This window comes from Telmatherina bonti (genome assembly GCF_933228915.1).
Source record: "Telmatherina bonti genome assembly, chromosome: 13".
In the NCBI taxonomy this organism is placed as follows: domain Eukaryota; kingdom Metazoa; phylum Chordata; class Actinopteri; order Atheriniformes; family Telmatherinidae; genus Telmatherina; species Telmatherina bonti.
This window is the reverse complement of record NC_136611.1, coordinates 21,273,040-21,293,226: the sequence shown is the minus strand read 5'-3', so window position 1 is coordinate 21,293,226 and position 20,187 is coordinate 21,273,040. Positions and strand designations below refer to the sequence as shown.

The 20,187-nt window shown below is 37.4% G+C and overlaps 2 protein-coding genes across 2 annotated transcripts; both read right to left on the bottom strand.

Moving 5' to 3' along the window:
• Positions 1–1,379: 1,379 nt before the first annotated feature.
• LOC306764502 (uncharacterized protein) lies at positions 1,380–10,261 on the bottom strand (the record flags this gene model as incomplete). Its single annotated transcript, XM_079251676.1, has 13 exons — positions 1,380–1,640; positions 2,837–3,093; positions 3,170–3,266; positions 3,659–3,809; positions 4,208–4,268; positions 4,977–5,415; positions 7,068–7,122; positions 7,926–8,137; positions 8,234–8,490; positions 9,373–9,469; positions 9,604–9,751; positions 9,849–9,909; positions 10,009–10,261. 13 exons carry the CDS (start codon positions 10,259–10,261, stop codon positions 1,380–1,382), a joined length of 2,349 nt encoding a protein of 782 aa, XP_079107802.1.
• Positions 10,262–12,507: 2,246 nt separating this feature from the next.
• On the bottom strand, positions 12,508–16,621 carry LOC306764501 (arrestin domain-containing protein 3-like; the record flags this gene model as incomplete). The annotated part of the gene is made up of 5 exons (XM_079251675.1): positions 12,508–12,606; positions 12,793–13,058; positions 13,169–13,271; positions 15,194–15,341; positions 16,401–16,621. The coding sequence occupies 5 exons, from the start codon at positions 16,619–16,621 to the stop codon at positions 12,508–12,510; spliced, it is 837 nt and encodes a 278-aa protein (XP_079107801.1).
• Positions 16,622–20,187: the final 3,566 nt, after the last annotated feature.

The following is a 20,187-nucleotide window of genomic DNA, read 5'->3' as shown; positions in this document are numbered from 1 at the left end:
ACCCCGATTACATCAACTAAACAACAAGCAAACAACAGACAAGATAATGGTAAAACACGTGGCAATTTAAAAAAATGCAAAATCCTGAGGATAAAAAGTAGAGCAGGGGTCAATTAATCTAAAGGCAAGTCCTTGATGTAAATAAGACATTGCCTCAAGTTAGTTGACCAGGAATAAAAGTTGTATTTGAAGCTTTTTCTTTCAGATGGAGATGGAGTTAGACATCTTTCATCGAGCTCACGCCATACCTGCAGTTTACTGAACACAATGCTGAGACTGGTACATTCCAGCCTTCATTGTTTTTCTTAGTAATCAGCTTTTTAGTTTGGACATTACACAAGCATACTGAAGGTAACACATAGCAAGCCTTCGGAGACTAAAAGGATGAAAACGTGGTCATGTGGGAGAATTTAACTTGGACCATTACAAAGCAGTATTGTACCATCATGAAGTCACACAACCCCCTATACCCATCATCATCAAAATGAAGCATAATCTAGCACAAACAAACAAGACCATTTGAGTTTATCTGGACAACAATATGGTGGCTTGATGCCCTCAGAATGTTTAATATCTCAAAAATGAAAGCAGCGCAAACAATATTTCTTTCAGCACAAACAACTGAGGCTGTTTTCATAGTTTTATAAAGGATGCGGACGCCAACTTCACACAGGTCAACTTTGTTAGCAACATTACTCAAAAAGTCCAGGACAATTTGCATGAAACTTTCAGGAAATCTCCTAAATGCAATGAGGAATAAGTGATCTGACTTTAAGTTATCTGGATCGCTGCCTGGATCCAGGATACTTATTTTTACCATGAAAAAATATGGATTATTTTACTGCCAGAGCTTTGATTAAAAAATAATGCCCAAAATGATTGTTTAAAAAAATAAATAAAAAGACAATAACCTGGCAGAGTGCTTCTACTTATTGTTTTTAATATGGACATTCTGTTCTTTAGTTTTTCAAGGTAACTAACCAAACCTCTTTTTTTTTTTTTTTTTAAATGACATTTCAAAATTGTTTTAGCAGAGCTTCTTGCAATAAACCTGCAAGAAGTAATGTGTGCTTCATTTAAATAGTATTTGCATTACAACCATGAGAAGCACGTGTTGAAACATTGTGCTGTTTACTGAGAGCCAAATTCTCCCAGATAACAGGCGGTCTAAGACCCCATAAGATATGATGATGAATCTTCTTCAAAGTAAAAAAAAAAAAGAAAAAAAAAAAGATAAATGTAAGTTAAACTTTTGTTATTTTAATAATCAACATTTACAAGTTAATGACAAAAACAATGAAAAATGCAATCTGTTCTTTTCCATTCTCTTTATTTGTTCTGATTAAAATGAATTCCTACACATCTTCTCGGCCACATTGCTAATTTTTCTTAGGAAAATCATCAATAGGAGGGTACAAGTTATACTCTCCATAAGGAGGAGGTTGAGTATGTTGATCTCCTGCAGGTGGTTGGGGAGGTCCAAAGCCCCAGACTGGGGCGCTTGGGTTCCCTAACGGTTCAAAGCCAAAGCCAGCGGCAGCCGGTGGGGGTGCCAGAGCAGGAATTTGAGAGGTACTTGGCAGGATGACGATATCAAATTTGATCTCTGGGTCTGATGCATACTTGACATCAAGGTAAACCTGTGTTTAAAAAAAAAAAAAAAAAAAAATTTTCTGTCACAGGTCAGAATAATAAAGACTGGTTGTTTGAAGCTTTTGAAACTGTTGCTTTTACAGGACAGAAAAACTTGCTCAGTCTTGCTTTAGGGTCAAAGGTATCAGAGTCCAGTCCTCCAGGACCGGTTTCCCGCAGGTTTTGGTTGTCTCCATGCTCCAACACACCTGACTGAATTTAAAACATAGGTTGACAAGAAGCTGCTGGATCCATTTGACTTGAATCAAGAGTGTTGGTAGAGGGAAACAACAAAAACCAGCAGGACAACTGGCCTTTGAGGACTGGGGTTTGACAACCATGCTTTAGATGTTCATACATGTTAAACTGCTTCCCGTGTTTCAGATGAAGCTGCACAAATCCATTAAGATTTTCTTTTTCATACCAAACAGCAACACAAAACACACGCACAAATATACAAACAAAACCCATTTATCCGATCCCAAGCAGGTCAGATAAATAAGAACACCCAAGACCATTAAGATATTTATAAATAACTAAAAGCACCTTAAAAATGAATCCTAAACCACACAAGGAGCCAATTAAAGACAAACGTTATAACTCCGGATTGTTGATTTTCTCTCCATGACCTAAAATGAATACTCATCATTTGTACTTTTGTTCATCTATTCATATGAAGAGAGCAGAATAGTGTAAATTCACTGCGTGCATATCCAACTCCTTTTGTGAACACACAGTCAATGAGGAAGGCAGGTGCTGAAAGGCATTCAACTGACTGTTAAGCGTGACGGTAAATCACAAACAGTAATGAGAACCAGCAATACCTGATATGTTTTACCCATCCCCAACTTTGCTGCTTTATAATTCATGATTAAAAGCAAGTAAGCATAAGCTGTTAAGAGTTACTTCTCCAATTTGTGTTACCATCTCAAAATGTTTCATATTATACTGAAATAAAACACATTGTGCGTATTGGGTGTGTTATGTATGTTTCAGTACTACTTTCATCCTTTCTTCAATATCAATTGGTAGTTTTGGCCCATTTCCATTTCAGAGTGTGTAAACAATAAAACCTTATGTACTGAGAAGAAATGGAAAGAACTTTGAGGCTCAATGTTTTCGGAACAATAAAAACATAGAAGTTGTTAAAATTCTCAAAACACACTTTTTTTTTCCTTTCTTTTTTAGTAGGCACACCATTTACCCTTAGTCTGTACTCTGCCTTGATGATGTTGCAGTTGAGAATGGAGGGCACCGTGTCATGGGGAATGGCGATGAGTTGCGTGACTTTTTCTGAAGCAGATGGAGGGATGGGCGCTCCCACCTCCTTCAGGAGGTCCTTAGTATGGACTCTTCTCTTCCCTCGAGCAAAAAAGCTGTGCTTTCTGTAAATGGTATACTTGGGCTTGATCTCACGAGATGAGTCGTTCTTAATGAAAGTCATAACCTTTAGTTGTTCTCCTGCGACAGAGATCAGAGTGTTAAAGCGAGCTTTGGTATTGGACCAGTGGGCGTCTGTATCACTTTAAGGGCTCACCTTGGAAAAAAGCAGCCTTTTCAAGATCCACATCCATGCCTACACTTCCTGAGTTAAAAAGTTTCATTTTCTTATCCTTGGACTCGTGCCGTGGGGTCTGAAACACAAGCAGCTTGAATTAAAGAACGAATACAAAATCAATTCTCTTAAATGAATAAAATAAAAAGGAAAAACCCTGGAGTCTGGTATCTGCTACTCAATCAGTGGCTGGAACCACAAATAAGGTTATGACATTTACGCAAACCAGATGATTAAATGATCCTAACCAGTTTTGTTAGTAAGTACTATGTTACATAATTTTTTTAAGTCCAGGTTTGTTCGGGCAGTTTTTTAGAAATCAGATGTTTCATGTCACATGGCGCAGTACATGTCTATGCAGGTACAACTAAAGGCTAGAAGGGGTGGAGCCCAGTTATGTGCTTCTACCTACGCTGGGTTTTTTCACCCCTTTTGTTTTGAAATGGAGGGAACATGTATGTGAAAGCATACCATTAACTCAGGTACGCTGTTCAGGTTTACTTTTGGCTCAAAGTTGATGGCGGTAGACTCTTTTTTGTCAATTCTCATTGATCTGCCCAACTTGGCCTCCAGTGTGTACACAATTTTACCGTCTGCTCCTTTAAAAGAAGAGGGCATTCCCCTACAGGATAAACAGAGAAAAACAAAAGGAAAGTGATAAGTATGTGCATCCTTATGCAATGACTTACTTTTTGAATAGTTTGATGGCAGCTTGTATTAAAAAAAAAAAAAAAGAAAAAAAAAAGCTGAACAGTAGCAACAAAAGAGAAGTTATGAATGTTATACCTATAAAATATGATCTTATGCTTGGATCACAACTACAATCAAGCACACAGCATGATTGTAACTAAAAGATATCAGACCATACTTCACTTCTAACTTAGTTATCTAACACGTTGTTCAAAACTACTTGCTTATAAAAAAATTTTAAAAAATTAGAAAGACATGTTGCTGAATTTTATTTTGTATTTTAAAAGGCGAATAAGTGGTTTGTCCATTAAAAGAAAAAAAAAAACTTACAGAAAAGGTATCTGAAAGGCGAACGGGTAGACGTGGATTCCTGGACCCACAACACTGGAATCTGGAAACAAAAATGTTGTTTAAAAAAGGTGTTGATAGTCAATTTGAAGTAATAAAAAATCGAAAAGAAAAAGACTGGAAACTACAAAGTCCCCATCAAGCTTCTCAAGACTTTCCCTCGAGGGGTTTTGGTTTGGCAGCAGACAGGAGACACACTTGCATCACCCTTACTGCTGTCTTAAGAGAATTTGGAGCTTTTTAGTTTTCCATTAGTGGTCAATAAGCAAAGAAGCTCACATAATCACACAATTTTCATTTCATGCCAATCACAAGAGAAGCCTGCTTCATGATGAGACAGAGGCATGAAATACTTACATTTTTCTGAGTTCTGAGTTGTCAGCAGCATTTGTTGATCATCTTTAGAGGAAAAAGAAGAAACAGCTTCACTGATTTTTTTTTTTTTTTTTTTTTTGTCAGTCAACTAATCAATTAAAACATCATTTTAAGTAATAATAAACTTGTACAGCCAAACTAACTGTATTTGTCATTTCATTTGATTAACTTTTCATAACGTAACACGTTTGCAGGACAATGACTCAGTGACTAACGCTTCTTTTCTTTTATTTGCTTGTTCTTGTTTGTTTTTATACACAGCAATCAACAAAACAAGACAAACAAAGAAAAATAAGCTCCTAACGGTCTAATTTACTGCGTTTAAAAACCAGGAGAGTCCGCGCGACCACAACGGAGAAAAAGAAATCATATCAACCTTTGAGGTTTTTGTCCTTGACGAAGTATCGCTTGTTGCTGAAGTATTTATCCTTGGCGTGGTAAACAACGGTGGTCTGTCCATGTCTCTCGGTCCACAGAACTTCCGCTTTCCCCTTAAACTTTATGTACAGCGTGTCTATTTGGAAGTCCTTGGCCACTTCCAGTGTGACTTGGCCGGTAATGATGTCTCCGTTGGTGAAGGTGTTGCGCCCGTTTATCGGGTTATATGTAACTTCCAACTTCTTCACGGTGGACGACATGCTGCGCTGCGACCAGAGAAAAGCCTGCACCAGTCGATGCAAACAGCCCTTGTAGAAATCTGAGGATGTTCTCCCAAACCATGAACTATAGCTGCCTTCCTCCCCAGTGGTTCCTCCCATTACCGCATCCCACCCAGTCCCGGCGCAGGACACCGTAACAGGTCGGGCAACTGGTCGCTGTGGGCGGCCCCATTTATCAAAAGAAGTTTGACATTTATTAGGGCAAATTCTAGATAAATAATTTAATATTTGACCTATGTCGAAGCAAATTATCCTACTATACATCTGATTGTTTGTTTTATCTCTTTAAGACAGGGGGAAAAGACTGGGGGGGGGGGGGGGGGGGGGGGGGATCAGCTGGCAAGTCTGGTTGGTTGCAAATAATCAAATTACATTCAAATAACTTTAAGTCACACAGTAGCCATGAAAATTTGTGATCAGACACAGACTGATGACAGGAGCTGATGGGTTGTTTGCTTTCTGGTCCAGCTTACACAACTCAAATGGTATTTAACCATTATGTTACATGATAGGCCTACCATGAAAATGATGTCAGAAATTCTGACATGTGTAAAATCAATAAATAAACATTTGACAAGTTAAACACTTCAAGTTGAAGCTCAGGCAAATGCAACACAGGCAGAAAACGCTTCTCTTCTCGGAAGCTTTTCTCCTTCTGCAATGGATCATTGTTTAAGTTGATGACGGTGAAGGTATCTTAGCTTTGCAGTCTGTTCTCATAAATCTGCTCAGACCTGCTTCCAGCACGTTTAGGATATTTCTAAAATAAATACAGGGAAACTTGACAAAAATATGGGAATGAAATACAAATAAATTAATAGTTGAGTTTATTTTTATTTCACCAGGAAGTCCTTGAGACTCCTGGTTGGGAGGGAGACTTGACCAAGCAGACACACAACAGTGAAGACACCAGACACAACAAAACAGTTATAAACATATGTAAAACAAGTAAAAGTATCTTAAAAGAAGCATTTACTGACTTCGGTTACATGATTAATAAAGTTTTAATTAGACCAAAAGAGACCAAGTCATTGAGCTTTAAGGACCTAGACAGCATTCCAAAACTAAGGTAATGAAACAACGAAATAAAGAGTGATGATAAATACTTATGTGGGAGTAACTCAGGGAGAGGAGCAGTAATACCTACTGGAAAGTTATGGATTGATTCCAGGCTGCCCCCAATTACATGCCAAAGTGTCCTTAGGCAAGACGCTGAACCGCACACTGCCACCTGATGCGTTTATCAGAGCATGAATGTGTGAGAAAGTAGAAGGCACTTATTAATGAGCTGTATGAGGGGGTGAATGTGACATTTAGTGTAAAAGTGCTCTGAGTGGTTAACATGACTGGAAAAGAGCTGTAATTGCTGTGAGAGTTCATTAAAAAGTGAGTAAAATAAATGTATTAAAAGAAATAAAAGAGAAACAAAGGCCAGAAATGGTTTGTCATAAATTTGTCAAAGTAAAATGAAATCCAATACAAACAACAGCTTGTGTAAAGTTTTTTTTACACAAGCAGGGGGAGAAAATGAGAACGCTTTCACATACCAGAGTTTATAACATACACACAATCACACACAAAAACTCACGCACATACAAAAAGTGCATGTTAACACCCCTTCCCCCTTCATCCCTCTTTACTGTCTACTGAATGGGTATAAAAATATCAATAGCCAAAACATCTGGTTTGATGCTGCTGCGAGGAAACAAAATCTTGGAGGTTGATTCACACAAGGAGCTAGCCCACCCATAAACACAAAGGGTGACACCACAGGAACCACCTAAATCAGGGCAGGCCAGAGTCCACACCACAGCTGCAGTGCAGGACCCCCAGCCACCCTGACAAGGAGGAAGAAGGAAAACCCTGGAGTTAAAAAGTAAAAACAACATCAAATAAACTTGAAGACAATCAGAACAAATAAAACTGAGAAGAACAAAAACAAAAGAGTGCATGAAAATAATCACATAAAATAGAATTGAAAGTGTCATTGCACACAGATGAATTCAGAGACAAAATATACATATTTGATCGAACATAATTGTTAGCTCCTTAATTTTTCCTTAAGTCTGACTTTAATGTAGCAGGTGGTAAAGACACATTACATCTTTGCAAATCGCTTGATTACAGACTCCACATGCAAACTTAAGAAAACACACTTGTTGTTAATATAATAGAATCATGAAAGGAATTACATAGAAAAATAGAAACAACATTTTCTTTGTGGCACTGTGTGTTCTATGCTGTAAGAAATTATATTAAGTAGCTACAAACCCAAGATTTGCAGTGCATATGATCAACTGTGGAAATGAAATTTCTCTAAAATCATCCCAGTAACATAAGAAATGATTAGTGACACGCGAGATAGAAAAACTGGTCTATTTTCTGTGGCACTGTGTGTTTTCCATGACACCCAGTGCATCACTCCTGTTAGTGATTTAGAGTTTGTTCAAATGTCAGTTTTAGATCTTTAAAAAATAAACCTCTCTTCATTAGTACTTTCAATATTCCATTAGTTGTCATAAATATTTTAAAAGATCTTCATTGTTTGCATATAAAGGAACATTTATGAATAATATCTTGCTGAGGATCAATGTTAAGAATCAAGGAGCCATGTGCCCTGCAAATTCAGATTTTTGTTTCCATCAAAACCACTTGAGGGGGGGTACATCTTATATGACGTGTAACTTGGTGGATCAGAAGGGTCAAAGTTTGCTGCATTTTGTGGGAAGCTTCTTTCTTGATGTGTGAAATAATTTGAAAAATCTTCTGATCCATAGTAAGGAGGAAGCTGCTCCTCATCAGACCCCTCTAAAGTGGGTAGGACGATGATGTTGAACTTGGCTTCTGGATTAGCAGAATACTTGACATCCAGATAGACCTGTAATGGAGAAGCATGCCATATTAAGCTTGATGACTATGAAACCCTGCTAGTTTAGAGATGCAGACCTCTGCTGCTGGGAAGATGAATACCCACCCTGAGTCTGAACTCTGCTTTGATGATTTTGCAGTTTAAGATGGACATGCATGTGGTGGGAGGGATGGTGATGATCCTGGTGACGGTCTGACCTGCAGAGGATGGGATGACTTCGTCCACCTCTTTCAAGATTTCTTTTGTTTCAACTTTCCTCTTCCCTTTAGCAAAGTAGCTGTTCTTCTGATACAAACAGTACTTAGGCTTGATCTCTCGAGATGATTTGTTCTGAATGTAAGCCACAACCTTTATCCCTTCACCTGAAAAACAGAGCATCAGACATGAGCTGGATGTTCTGGATGACAGATATGCGCAGTGAGGCTTCATGATAATCATGTTCTGCACAGAAAAATTGGCATTTTTAATGAATAACTGTCATTAGTAGAAAACTTGGCCCACCAGTTTACAGGTGTGCATGTTGCAGACAGAAATAATATAATATTATTTCATTCTGAAGTTTTAGGATGCATGGTGCAGTTTGTAACATTGTCAAATAATAAATATTAAATATATTATTCATATAGGCCTATGTGTCCCTGCAATTAAACCCCAAAGTGAGGTCCGGTGTCAAGTACCCAGGACACATGTAAACAGCTTTTACAAGCAACATTCAGTATGACCATTTTATGATGGTTTATTACCTCCTCTGCCTGCGTTTATTTGTCCGTCTGTTAGTTAGCAACTTTATGGAAAAACTACTGGTTATAGTAGTTATTTATCTTTTTTCTGACGATGAGTCTTGGTCTAACTTAGACTCCATTAAATTTTGAGTGATCATGAATCTTTAAAGGGATTCTTTACAATCACATGCAGACAGCAGAGGCTACAGCTGGAAGGTAAAGAAAAGCTGCAAAACTTTACACTGTTACCGTTTTGCCAAGCTTTAACATTACACCCGCAATGGATTTCTGAAGGCATTGTTAAATTGCTTTGTATGTTTTAAAGGTCCAACATGGTATAGCGATTATTATTTTCTCTCCATCCCTCATGTGTTATCTTATCTGTCACTCATAAAAATGGTTCGTATATAAAGGGACTTTGAGCCACACATACCTCACCTGTTATTAGAGTTTATCGTTTATCATAATCCCCTTGTAATGACAATTTGTCCTGCAAAGTCATCGAACACAATCTAAAATTACCTTGGTGGAAGCCTGTCTGTGGAATATTCACATCCATGGTTACTTGTCCTGAAGCAAGGAGTTTCATCTTCTTCTCAACAAAAATCTGCTGCGGAGTCTGGAGGCAAATCACAAACTCATTACAGCCGATATCTGTTGTCTTTATTGCTAGATGTTTGTTGCCTGTAAACACATTTTGTCTCGTTTCACGAGTTTCTTCAATGAGGACGTGTGAGCTGAGTGTGATTGTACCTTCAGTATTGGGTCGCTGTTGTTGGCTTTGTTGATGAGGAAGAATGGCGTCTTTGCTTTGCTGTCCATTCTCATGGATCTGCTCAGAACTGCTTCCAGTGTGTACAGGACTTTTCCGAATTTGCCGATGAAGGAAGACGGCAAGTCTCTGGAAAATATGGACAGCAGATATCAACTTTAATGTGTTCATACTTAAAGCCAGTCTTTCTGATATATGAATAAATATCATTTTAAAGAACACTTACTCTGCAGGAATCTGAAAGGTGAATGGATACGTATGATTTCCTGCAGCAATAACACGTTTGCCTACAAAGCAATCACACAATTAATGAGAGGTGTGATTGTGAAGTATAGATAAGTTTGTATACAAGATCCTAAATGAAATAACATTCATAGGTTGCTTACCTTTTTCTCCTTCAATGACATGTTTGATACTGAAGTACTTCTCCTTTTTATGGTACGTTACAACAGTTTTTCCATAATGCTCAGTCCACAAGACTTCAGCTTTTCCCTTCAGCTTTACACATAGTGATTCTATGCTGCACTCTTTTGCGAGCTCCAGAGTAACACGACCGCTAATATAATCCCCACTGCTGAAAACATTACTGTTATTAATAGAATTATATTCCACTGAAAAGTTCTTCACATTGCTTTCCATGATCTTCTGTCCTTAAAAGAAGTAACAGGTGAGAGGAAGGTAGCGAATTTATATGACGAGGAGTGTCTAAGCATGGAGATTACACATTAGTTTTATAATTAACTTGTGTTTTTTTTTTTTACAGTCAATATGCTTTAGCAAAGAAACAATGAAATGAAATACAGAAAAAAAAAATTTTGCTTTGCGGGAAGAACAGGTATGAGAATGAACTCTTACATGCATATTTACTGTTGAAATAATTACAGTTCAGCTCACTAAATTCCATAATTCCAGCTGTATGCAGGTGGTAAAGCATGCTGGCAGCAAGCTGTTTGGCTCTTCAGGAGTGGGTGTGTCTAAAACCTTTCACATACGTCATATACTGGTATCACGTGTGTTATACATGTTCCAGGAAATAATTACGATATTTTTCCACGTACTGTGTGTGCTTAAAGGTGATGATATGGAAACCTGGGTGCACTTTAGTATGAACAAAACTGTTCATTCTCATGCGATATTCTAGACCTTTTTTTAAAGGAAAAAAAATATCACCAACCACCAATTCCTGTTAAATTATACATAAAGGTTTACACAAAAACGTAATTCAAACCTTAACGCATATGATTAAATCACCTGATTTTTTTTTTTTTTTTAGATATTTATTTATTTGCACTTTAGAGAAGCAGTAGAACATTCATTGAAAACAAAATAGTAAAAAACAAGGAAGGAAAGTTCAAAAGATGGACTATATGTGTAAAGTAGTAATAATATTACAGTGCTGGGGAGGTTGGAAACCCGATAAGGGCTTATCAAGAAGCTCACCATAATCTAAATATAAGAATAAATCAGGTCGTTAGTTATACCGGGGAAAGAATAAACATACATTGAAGCATAAAATTAGATACAATGATGACAAAAAAGAAGGAAAAAAAATACAAACATTAAATGCTTAGATAATACAAATAAACGAAAAAATATATTTACTCAATTTACTCAAGATCCCACAACAAATAGATGTTCTTTAAGTTTCTTTTTGTGCACTAATAAAGAAGGTGATATAGCTATCTATCAACTTAATGTATTTGGTCCATAAATGAACCCCTCTGTTTTTAATGGAAAACTGACCTCTAGTGGTGTGACAAAATGGTGTATGATAAGCTCAGATTGCCTGGTTATTCTGGAGGGAATATTTGAATTATGTTGCAAGCAGGGGTGTAGCACCAAATTTTTGGCCCTGTACACTCTCAATGTCAGTGGGCCCCTATCCATGCCAGTGCACAAGGCACGTGAACATATAAAAAAGAAGGGGATTTATTTAAAATTTAAAAAAGCATATTAAGCTACATTCATATCAAATTATACTGATGAGTGATACTTTCAAAGGCTAACTTACTTTAAACTTAAAGTGGAACTATTATGTGCATTTCAGGTTAATTTATTTTTATTTCTGAGACCAGAAGGGCTGGGATTGATCGAGTTATTGTCACAAATCGCTTTATTTACTTCAGACCGACCCTCTCTGTAGGCTGTCAGATCAGCCTGTGGCAAAACGAGTGGATTGAGACTCTTCCGCATTAAGCCCCGCCTCCCGCCACTGCACTACATCGGGAGCGTGCACCGCAACTGCTTTCGTCGTCATTGTTACATCTCATAAACAGAAGGATTAGGCTAATATAAACTCAATAAAAAAAAACAAACTACAATGTCAACACATAGCATACAGCCCTACATGTTGTAACCTGAATCAGACCCTGAAAACGAAGTGGAAAACAGCAACCCACAGCAACGAATGCAGCAGGATGTCTCTCTTTGGTAAACTCACCCGCCATCGTTCGAAATAACTTTATCCAACGTTTTCCACCCGCCTGATGTATTTGTACATCCCCTTGTTAACCAGTAGAAGGTAACCAATCACCAAACCTTATCCCCCGGGACGTCACAAGAATTTCAAAATACAAAAAACTCTCTAAAACAACGCGTTTTTCGTCGCCATGGAAACTGAACGGAAAGACTGCTGGAACTCAAAGTCAAACTCAAACATGCGTTTAGGTGATAAAAAACAGTGCCGTTCACATGTCTGATGAGGATTCAACACTGTAACACTGTAGAAAGCTCAGAAAACTCCAAATACCATAATAGCACCCCTTTAAAAAAAAAAAAAAAATGAAGAAAAATTGGATTTTCATGGGCCCTTCTCCCTACTGGGGCCCTGGGTAGTCAGGGCCACTCCATTACCAAGATGTAATGTTAGTGTGTCATGTTACGTTTCATAATGTAAGTGGGGGGTAACTGTAAGCAGAAGCTTCATAAAGGATGATGGGAAACAGCACGACGAGGTCAAGGGAGGCTTTCATACCAAGGCTCACCTGCAGGAATCACAAGAAAAATAACTCCATCAGGGAGCTGTGTTGACAAAATAATCAATATGATTTCAATGGCAATATGAGCATTTTGCCATCGAAAGACCCGCTGAACGTCTAAATCATGCTGGATTATAAATGACATCATCCTATAACTGTGCTTTCAAACATGAGTCATTTACTGGCACCAACCTGTAAAATGTAATCAACCTCAATGATGCTGCAATTTGAGATGGAGATGGATGCAGACGAGGGGATGGTGAGCATGAGCTCAGTATACACATCAGAAGTCTGAGCTCTGACAGACTCCCCAGTCACCGATGCCAGCGTTTGGGACAGGATCCTCGGCCGGACTCGCTGATAGGTGTAATAACGGTGTTTCAGCTGCAGCTTTAGTGTTGGAGTAACTGTTCTCGTCGAAGCATTGCTAAACTGGCAGATTACTTTGACAGTTTCTCCTGGCAGAAAAAAACAGACTGCATCAGATGTGACTGTTCTGCCAAGTTTGCCGTGCTCCACTATGCATCATAAGCATTTCAAAATGCAGATGTGTGGACAGAAATCATACCAGGGCAGAAAGCTTTCTTATTCAAACTGACTGTCATGGTGATCGGACCGGAAGCGCACCACAGGCAGCACACTGTCTTGCTGTTTGAGCCTGAGTGTGGCGCCTGTAGAAAACAACGGACGAAAACTAAACTGAAAGTACGTCCTCTTAATTATATAGGTTTAACATCAGTTTTATATCAGAGCATTAAAACAAACAAAACAATGGAGCATCTTTGAGGCATGATACATTACGGTTACATCTTGCAAATTACCAGTGAAACTCATAATGGTACTGGCTGGTTAACAGCGATTCTCCGGCTCTGTGATAACTCCCTGTCAAACCATTTAATACATTTCATTATTCTAGCACAAAAGTCCCAAAGCATCATATTCAGAAGAGACGGGGTTTTCTGTAAATATAAGGTTGAAAACAGACAATGAGCCTAAGTATGGGATCAACGCTTATTTTGGAAATGTCTCTTTATCAACAGATAAACAAACCTTTTTTTTTTTCTTCTTTTCGTGTCCTTTTAACAAACAGTAAGGCATCATGTTCAGGTGAGACAGTAACGTCCCACTGACATTGCCCTACTGCATTCCCCACAATAAACCAGTAGAATTAGTTAGAATAATGCAAGACATTTACATAAATCAACTCAATAGGCTATATTGTTTGTTTTGATTTGTTTACCTGTAAGATCACAGCAGTAAAAAGAAGCTGTTTAGACAGAACATGAATGAGTTAACCAAGGACAAGATCAAGAAAAAAACAATAAACATAAGTTGGACAGAGTTATATAGTTATAACGCCGGTTTCACCCACAACACTGCAGGATTCCTTCAGATTTCATATTTGATTTGATGATTCGAACATGTGCAAGTAACAAAAATTAACTGAGAAAGAAACAACAATAAAAAATACATAAATAAATCAATTAAAAAAGAAAGTAGTAAAAATAAAAATGAAATAAAATAATAAACCCAACATGTCCTAAACAGAATAGGTTAAAGCATAAGCTTATTTACACCTAACTGAGTCCCCTGAAACACATATATTTCATAAAAATATTTACATAATTAGAAATTAAATAGACTAAATTAATAGTCTGCATGAATTATATATTAGATCACCTGACTGTTAAAGCCTGTCTTCCTCCCTGTAGTGAAAACAATATGTTTGTATCACTTTTTAAAGTGTATATTTATTGAGCTCCACAGCCAACCTGCAAACAACCACTCCAGGAACAGACAGAAACCTTTTGACCACTCTCATTTTAAGTTAAGTTCCCCCCCTCAGATTCTAACGACCACCTCCTTTCAAAATCAATATCCGAATATTTTCAGGAAGTCGATTGCGTGTCGCTTTGTGCAGGATTTGAGCTGTTTTAAAAGATCTATAAAATTTTAACCTTTAAGGTTTTATGAACAGTGAATTAGTGTAATCACTGTAACCGGCATTATGAATTATTCTTATGGTTCTTCTATGCAGGATTGATAGTAGTTGTATTGCTCACTTATAAGTATTGCCCCAACTTTCTGCACAATAATGTAAATATGATTAAATCAGTGAGCAGTAGAGAATGTGGAGCGTTTTGAGGTCCAGACTGTGTTTTACTTTGCTTGGAACAGAAAAGTAACTGCAAACATCAATTTATGTGGGCAAAGGTTCATTTGATCCATTTATTTGTTTGTTTTTTGTTGTGAGGTTTTAACTGAAGCGGGATGATGATGAAGGATAGAGGAAACAGAACAAGATCAAAAACTTTTTCCAGTTGCTGCGTTTCACCAGCAACCATGTTTGGCAAGGGAATTTTACATAACATATGTGAAGACTGTTATGATCTGCCCATATTGGAGTGGCACCACACTTTACTCAAGTGGCTGAGTCTGCAGTCACATCTGCCAGCCTGCCTCTGGACAGCTGTGGCTACACAACTGTGTGAAAGTGGAGTGAATTAATGGATTCAAAGTGCTTCAGGTGTGCTGAAAATCACTATATAAATGCAATCAATTATTACTATCATTATTATGATGAACAACTTACCCATAGCAGCGGCTGGTTGATATCAATATGGCTGATAAAGTTCAGCTCTGTCACAAAGGATTTGGTCATATGCCAGGGTCTGTTGATGCCCACTGTCAATGTGTACGCGATCACTCCATGAGCTCCACGAAAGGACGATGGGAAGTCTCTGCATTGGTACACAAGAACAAGAAAGATGCAACTTGATAATAAAACATGTGAAATAATCAAGAAGACAGAAATAATTTGTCACTGAATGTATCTAAAACTAAATTCATGATATTTGGAAGGAAAAAAGAGTCACTTAAAGAGGTCAAATTAAGAATAGATGGCACTGAAATTGAGAGAGTTTTTGATGTGAAATTTCTAGGGGTTATAATAGATTCTAAATTAACCTGGAAAGATCATGCACGTTGCATTAAGGTTAAAATTTCAAAAAGACTTGGTATCTTGTACAAAACTAAAGATTTATTACCAAAAAAAAAAAAAGCATTGTCTATAATCTACTGTACCTTAATACTTCCATATATGTCATACTGTGTTGAACTGTGGGGTGGTGCCCACAAGACAACTCTGAATGATATTATTCTATTACAAAAATGTGCCATATGCTTAATAAATAATGTTGGATATTATGATCACACACATCCATTATTTATTAAATCAAAACTCATGAATTTGATGATTTAGTTTTCTATAAGATGATACAAGTGATGTTTAAGGCTAAACAAAATGTAATTCCAGAAGGTGTCCAAAATTACTTTAAGCTTCAGCAGAACTAAATATAACTTTAGAGACAGTTGTAAATTTATTGTTCCAAAATCTAGGACATGGGTGAAACAAAGATTCTTGTCCTTTCGGGGGGTTCAACTGTGGAATGAACTCAGTAATGAGGAAAAAAAAAAAAAATTGTAATTCTTTATTTCTATTTAAAAAGAGGATTTATCAGTTTATTTTGAGAGATATGCAACTTTATAAATGAGTTTTCTTTATAAAAGTCACACATTGTGTATGTAATGCATCTGTTTTTATTATTCGTATAATTTAAGGTAACTCTACTTGCAAGTGTACATTATTAGGCACACAAGCGGGAGCTGGCAGGAAAACGGATACACATATGTGCCGGGCGGAAGTTTTGGTGTCCCACCAACAGCTGCTGGTGAAAGGAAACATCACTGTACTGGTTCTGGAAAAAAAAACATGTTGGTACAAGTCAAAAAGGGAGTACAGTAACAGCATACCTCCGCTTTCCTGCATGATAACGCCTTCTAAGAGAAAGAATTCCTCTTTTGCAGAGTAGTGTCTTCTGTTTTTTCCTCCCCCGGTGGACCAATGGACAGCAACGCCTCCTTTCATCTTAATCGATATAAGAGTGATCTTTGTCTCCTTCGTGAGCTCAAAAGAGATGTTTCCTGTAACGAGGTCGCCGCTGGAGAAGACATTTTTCATGTTTAACATGTTTAAATTGATGCTGAAATTTTTGATTGTCTGTTCAAACATCGTTGTAGTGACTTTAAAAAAGGAAAGAAAAGAAAATAGGGTTTTCACTCAAGTTAAAATAAACGGTAGTTTTCCCAAGTTACAAAAGTTCACTGTAATATGGTGGTTTCAGAAAAGTGACCTGAAGCAAAACGATGTGGTTCTGGTTTACAACAGACTGCGCAGGCGCACAACACGCGTCACAAGGCGGAGGCGTCTTCCATTCAAATCAGAACCATATCATCCCAAAAGATATTTTATAAGGGTCCTCGCCATACGAAGTATGGCAGGGCCCCATTGTTGTTGAAATGTTTATTATTATTATTTATCTTATTATCATTATGGCAAAATTTCATATTCATAAAAGTAAATTTGCTGGCCTAAAATCTTTATTTAATGTATTTCAAAGTGAACTTAGTCAATATATTTGCTCCATCAAATATAAAAAATTACTAAAACTGTAACTGCTTGGAACACTTTTAAGCTATGATCTCCACTGTTTCTTTTATTTAAAAAACAGGAATTGCTATGTTGTGTTGAACACCCCCTAGTAGTTTTTATATTTTCCCATTATTTTATCGTTATCTGTATTTTGTTTTGTATTGTTGTCTATCAATGGCCTTACTCAGGATCACTTTGTAAACAGCAACTTGTAAGACGAATTGATTGAGCAACGTTTGTGCCTGTTTGGTTAAATAAAGATTGGGGGAAAAAATCAGAACCATATTATCACTATCATCACTGATTAATCATTGCAGGTTGAGTAGCTTTACTTGTCATTTAACTGGTGCTGCTGCGTGTCACTAAGAGCTGTCATATTAGATGTCATTGTAATGAATAAAACTTGGAAAACAGAAAACCTTACAAAATCCAATCAAAAGTCATCAAAGAAGCCAAATGGCGACATAAAGGACAATCACTGCGTAAGCCACCTAATGTAAATGCTTCTAATGTGTTTAAATTTAATTAGATTTGTTTAGAGAAAGAAGCTCTTTAAGATCTGGGTGATGCTGTGGTTTATTCTAGTCACATGGAACAGCAAACACTCCCCCCCCCCCCCCCCCCCCCCCCCCCCCCCCCATAGATAACAGAACTGGTACCTTGAAAGAAAAACAATAGGTTCCAGTCCATTTTCAAAGGAAATGCATCTGTTGACAAGTTGGGAGTAGACCTAAAATAACTTTATAATTGAAAATATGCCAATATTTCAGTTGATGGGAGGACAAAACTGACCATCCAACATGAGCATGCAGAGTGTAGTGGTGTGTGAAAGGGCTGCAGAGAACATTCAGGCTTTTAAAAGCAGACTGAAATCTCACCTTTTTCATTTTTAATATTAGGTATATTTTATCTTATTTTAATGAGGTATTATTCATTCATTCATTCTTTATCTTTTTGTATTTACTGTTTTACCACTTTTTAATGTGTTTTATCATTGTGTATTTCCCAGTGTTCCTCAGATGGAAGCCTCTTTGCGTCATGTAGGCCATGTCTGCAGAGGTGACTTTCATGGCATTGGTCCTTTGAGTAGTCCCCATGTTGGTGCCCTGATCACTGTGGTCTGGTTGACTCCTGGTGCAATGACTCCCATGACAGTGATTCCTCTCCGGACTCCTCTGCATAGACTCTTGTTGTTATGATTAAGATGGAGTGTTGGCTTTGGGTATGTGTGTGGTAAGGGGAAATTGTTTTTACTGCTTTTAAAGTCTGTAAAGCACTTTATGCTACATTTTACTGTATGAAAAGTGATTCATAAATTAAATTTGATTTGATTTGATGAGGTTTGTGGTGAACCTCAGAGCGCCATGATGGACAGTATACCATGCATGTAAGCACTGCAATGAACACATAAAGACCATCCCCATTATGAAGCACAGACATGAAAGTAACAGCAACAACCTTTTTTGGCTTCAAAAGAAGGATTTAATTCTAAAGAAAACAAACAAAAAACTTCGGTTTATGTAGCAGTTGTTAAATGTGAGGTTTTAAGAGACAAATCATCAAAAAAAAAAAAAGGAAAGTATTTAGATATAGACTCAATCTTATGTACAAAAGAACACAATCTAAATTTTAACATAAGGAACATGGTATTGCAAAAGAAAGACACTATTTCATGGTTCTTTTCAGGTTTGTTTAAAAAACTTGTGTTTGTTTAATTGAATTAATATAATAAACTGTAAAAATAAACAGCTATTCAAAATTTCTTAAATAAAACCTCTTGCTGGATGAGCTCAATCAAATGTTTCATTTCACCATAAATTTAATAACAGTTAATTTGTTAGATTAAAGTTACATTGTAAATGTAACAATTTCTTACATTATATCAAAATGTAATAAATTGTCATTACATGCCGTTCCTCCTTCATGAGAAAAGGACCTTTCTCTGCTGATAGTACAACAAAAAACTGAACAGAGCCTTTATACCTGTACTGTCTGATGTGTCAACAAAGGATTTGAGTGCAGGGTTAAATATTAACAAGACATGTTTTACTTCTGTAATCAGCATGAATTTCTGGGGATAGTGACTTAAGGTTATTTATATACCTGTGCCAGGTCTCCGCCCAACCTTCATGGCGGAAGCACCAGCATTGGCGCTGTAGTCATTCTGGTGGACTGTCATGCCCTTCATCCATTTCCCAGACAGAATATGGATTATTATATCCCCATGCTGTACCTCGACACATCCTCTTTGTATTGACTGCCCCTGGGATCAATCCTAAGAATCTGGCATCTCATTTCACTTTTTTGCTGATGATAGTCAAATACATGCCACTTAAAAAGAAAATTGTTTTCTGCCTTGCACCTCTTCTAGCGTGTCTTGAAGACATCAAAGCCTGGTTGGCACTAAACTTATTATATCCTAACGAGGGAAAAGCTGAAGTGATGGTGTTAGTTTTTCACAGTTGCGCTCAAGAATCCCCACCTGTTGGTTTAGGCTCTTTAGCAGGCTTTTTAAAGCCAACAGTGTCAAACTTGGCCTTTAAGATGGACAGTGATTTTAAACTGCATCAGCAAATCAGCTCTGTAGTGAAGTCCAACTTTTTTCCAAATTGGACACCTAAAATCAAACCTTTTCAGCTCTTTGAAACAGGAATCAATGCTTTCACTTATTCTGGCTGGATGTAATGCTCTTTATTTTGGGGTGAAACAGTCCCCGCTTGCACGTCTCTAGTTGGTACAAAACGCAGCTGTACGCCTCCTAACTGGGAGCACAGAACACCTATTCTGGCCTCCTTCCATTGGCTGTCATGCACTACAGAATTAATTTTTTAAGATCCTTTATGTGTTTTCCTTACCTCTCTGAGCTTCGTCACCCCCACACTCCTGCTAAGTGCCTCAGGTCAGCTGATCTGCTGCTCCTAGATGTACTGAGGTCCAAATGGAAGCTCAGAGGGGACAGAGCTTTTTCAATTGCCGGTCCTAAAACCGTGGAATGAGCTCCCTCTCCATATAAGACTAGCTTCTTCACTGACCCTTTTCAAAACCAATATTAAAACTCATTTTTAATCTTTGGCTTCCAGCCCAATGTGAGACTT